Below are 2579 nucleotides of genomic sequence, written 5' to 3'. Positions count from 1 at the left end.
CAAGAAAAAGAGTCAACTTTGCATTGAAAGTGTCATTGTTTACCGAATGACACGTCATGACAAAATCTCTTGCTCCAAGTTAGTCTATACCTGGCCCACTATTTCAGGGATCCCCAGGGCTCGATCTATTTCCTGCAGAGCAATGACATCAGCGGTCTTGAGCAGAGAGTCCAGCTGGTCCAGAAGAGCTCTTTCATCAGTCGGCCCATCGTTACTGGGCAGAGTCCCCAGCAGCTCCTCCAGGGGATGAACAAACGTGTCCCTAAGTCAACCAAAGACACGAAAACGATTAGGTCTCTGTCAGAGACTACAAAGTCAACGACTTATCAGTGTCTTAACTGAACCTGAAAAACCCAAAGGTGTGAAAAAGCAGCAACATATTCACCTGTTTGTACAATTTTGCGATCTGTCCATCCCCATGGCGGAGTCAGGCCAGGAGGGAGACTGAGGAGGAGGGCCGTTTCCACCAAATGGACTCATGGCCATACCGCCTTCATTATTACCTGCATAAGAGATAGTGGACGTTCTACGTATTAAAAAAAAAAAACCTAGTGAAACATCCTCCATAAAACAGCTTTGATCCATTTCAGCAGATAGTATCTTGAGTCTGGTGTAATAATGTGCAACGTAACAGATTTTTGTAACAGCAGTTTGGCTTTCATATTTCTATGTTGGTTATTTATTTATTTTTTTTACTTCATAAAACCCCACCCAGCTGATCACTGATCACATGTCGTACCCATATCCATGAGTTGCTGCTGCAGCATCGATCTGGGGTTCGCAGGGACACTGTTGGAGCGGTTCATCATGGGTAATCCCATCTGGCCCGGACGAGCCATGCCCGGGTGTCCCGGTCCGGTCACAGGGTTGCTGTTGGGCCTCTGCATCCCCCACTCCCCTGGAACCACCATAGGAGGGCGCTGATGGATACCTCTGCCCATTCCTCCTGCACAACAAAGGTCAAATGGTTTCTGGGCCTGCAGCGAAAGTTTTAATTGATTAATCGCAAAAAACAGTTTAAACGTTCTGCAAAATTTTAACTTAAAACCACTTAAGCTTATTTTATAGAGTATTAAAGGGGCAAGTTCTTTTTTTAAATAAGAAAATAAAGTTTTTCTTGCCTAAAACGAAACAGCATAAAATTCCTTTAAAGTATGTTTGATCATTTGTAGCAAAGGATGCATCTGCAGCTAAAAAAATACTTCTGACATCAATGTGTGAAAAGCTCGGCCCTTTCTGCTGGACTTATCAATACAGTATAGGGTTAATATGATGAGTATTTTTAGATTAACCAATAAACAACTGGTCAGCAAAATGTGCTTAACAAGAGATTTTTTTGAAATATATATTTGAACCAGTGAAGCTAAGACTGTGGTAACTGAGGAGTTCTGGGTAGAACGTATTTACAGACAAAGACGGTTTCTCATTTTTAAATGCAAAATGTATATATGTTTTGTACAGTTTTGGCTTAATTATTTCTCTGATCATGTCTTTCAGCAAATTACCTTTTACTGAGTCCATATACTCCAGTCAACAATTAATCGATAACAAAATTAGTAGATGATTATTTTAATAAATCAATTAATCACAATTAATTTGATTAATCACTTCAGCCCCAATAGTTTTGAATACAAGCTTTGCAACTCTGCCAACACAGCACCCTGAAAATCCCATCTATTTAAGTATTTCGCATTCAATTCTGCATGGTGTCCATCTTGTTTTTATTGTGTGTGTGTGTGTGTGTGTGTGTGTGTGTGTGTGTGTGTGTGTGTGTGTGTGTGTAAAGGTTTTGGTGTTTTAAATTACTTGTTGCATTTCCTCGGGGTGGACACACGCCCATGCCTCCGGGGAAGCCGTTGGGCACCGGTCCGGGTCGGATGGAAGGATCCATGTTCTCCTGTTTAACCAGCGATGGACAGGGGACGTTCTGTCTCGCCGCCAGTCCTCCACCTCCAGCTGCCATCTCTCCATCCATGGGCTTAGCATCCAGGGACAGGGCTCTCTGGAAAGGCACGCGCTGCGCTGCCACTGGGACTCTTTCCCCATCTGAGACACAAACGTCAACAAGATCAGCTCACATTTAAACACTTAAACTGAGGAAACTATTAACTCCCAGAGGAAACGAGAAAACAGCAACAACAACAAAACAACGCTACGAATGGTAGAGGTGGAAGTAACGATTACTTTAGGTGTTGATTAACCTATCAGTTATTCAGATGATTAATTGATTAACTGGATAAAAAAATGACTAAATTTCTCTGATTTTTCAATTAAACCATCTTTATGCATTATTAGAAATACTTGAAAAGATGCAAATAAACAAATAATTATGCAAAACACATAACTAAATAAAATTTTCATTTTGAATATGAAAATGAACATCTTATTGCTGAATTTTATGAGCTGCATCTGCAGCCAAAGCAATACGTCTGACATCGACTTTCTGTGAGACTTATTAGTGCAGAGTAGGGCTGCCATGTTGATTACTTTATGGATTAACTGATTATTGACTGTAGATAGCTAAAACTAAAAATATCCCACTTGAGGATTTCTGGGTACAACATATTTACAGATAGGTT

The 2579-nt window shown here is 40.7% G+C and overlaps 1 protein-coding gene across 1 annotated transcript in view; it reads right to left on the bottom strand.

Annotated features, from left to right (window-relative positions):
- LOC103145823 (nuclear receptor coactivator 3-like) overlaps positions 1-2579 on the bottom strand; it is a 52751-nt gene that overhangs the window by 5781 nt on the left and 44391 nt on the right. The window contains exons 16-17 of the mRNA XM_016677083.1: positions 386-503; positions 91-262 (exon numbers count right to left, since the gene is read on the bottom strand). Of these exons, the coding sequence (XP_016532569.1) occupies positions 91-262; positions 386-503 (290 nt within the window). The remainder of the gene's footprint in view (positions 1-90; positions 263-385; positions 504-2579) is intronic.

Source organism: Poecilia formosa, unplaced genomic scaffold (assembly GCF_000485575.1).
Source record: "Poecilia formosa unplaced genomic scaffold, Poecilia_formosa-5.1.2 Scaffold147, whole genome shotgun sequence".
NCBI lineage: Eukaryota > Metazoa > Chordata > Actinopteri > Cyprinodontiformes > Poeciliidae > Poecilia > Poecilia formosa.
Note: the sequence above shows the minus strand (reverse complement) of the source record. Positions and strands in the feature narration are given on the sequence as shown.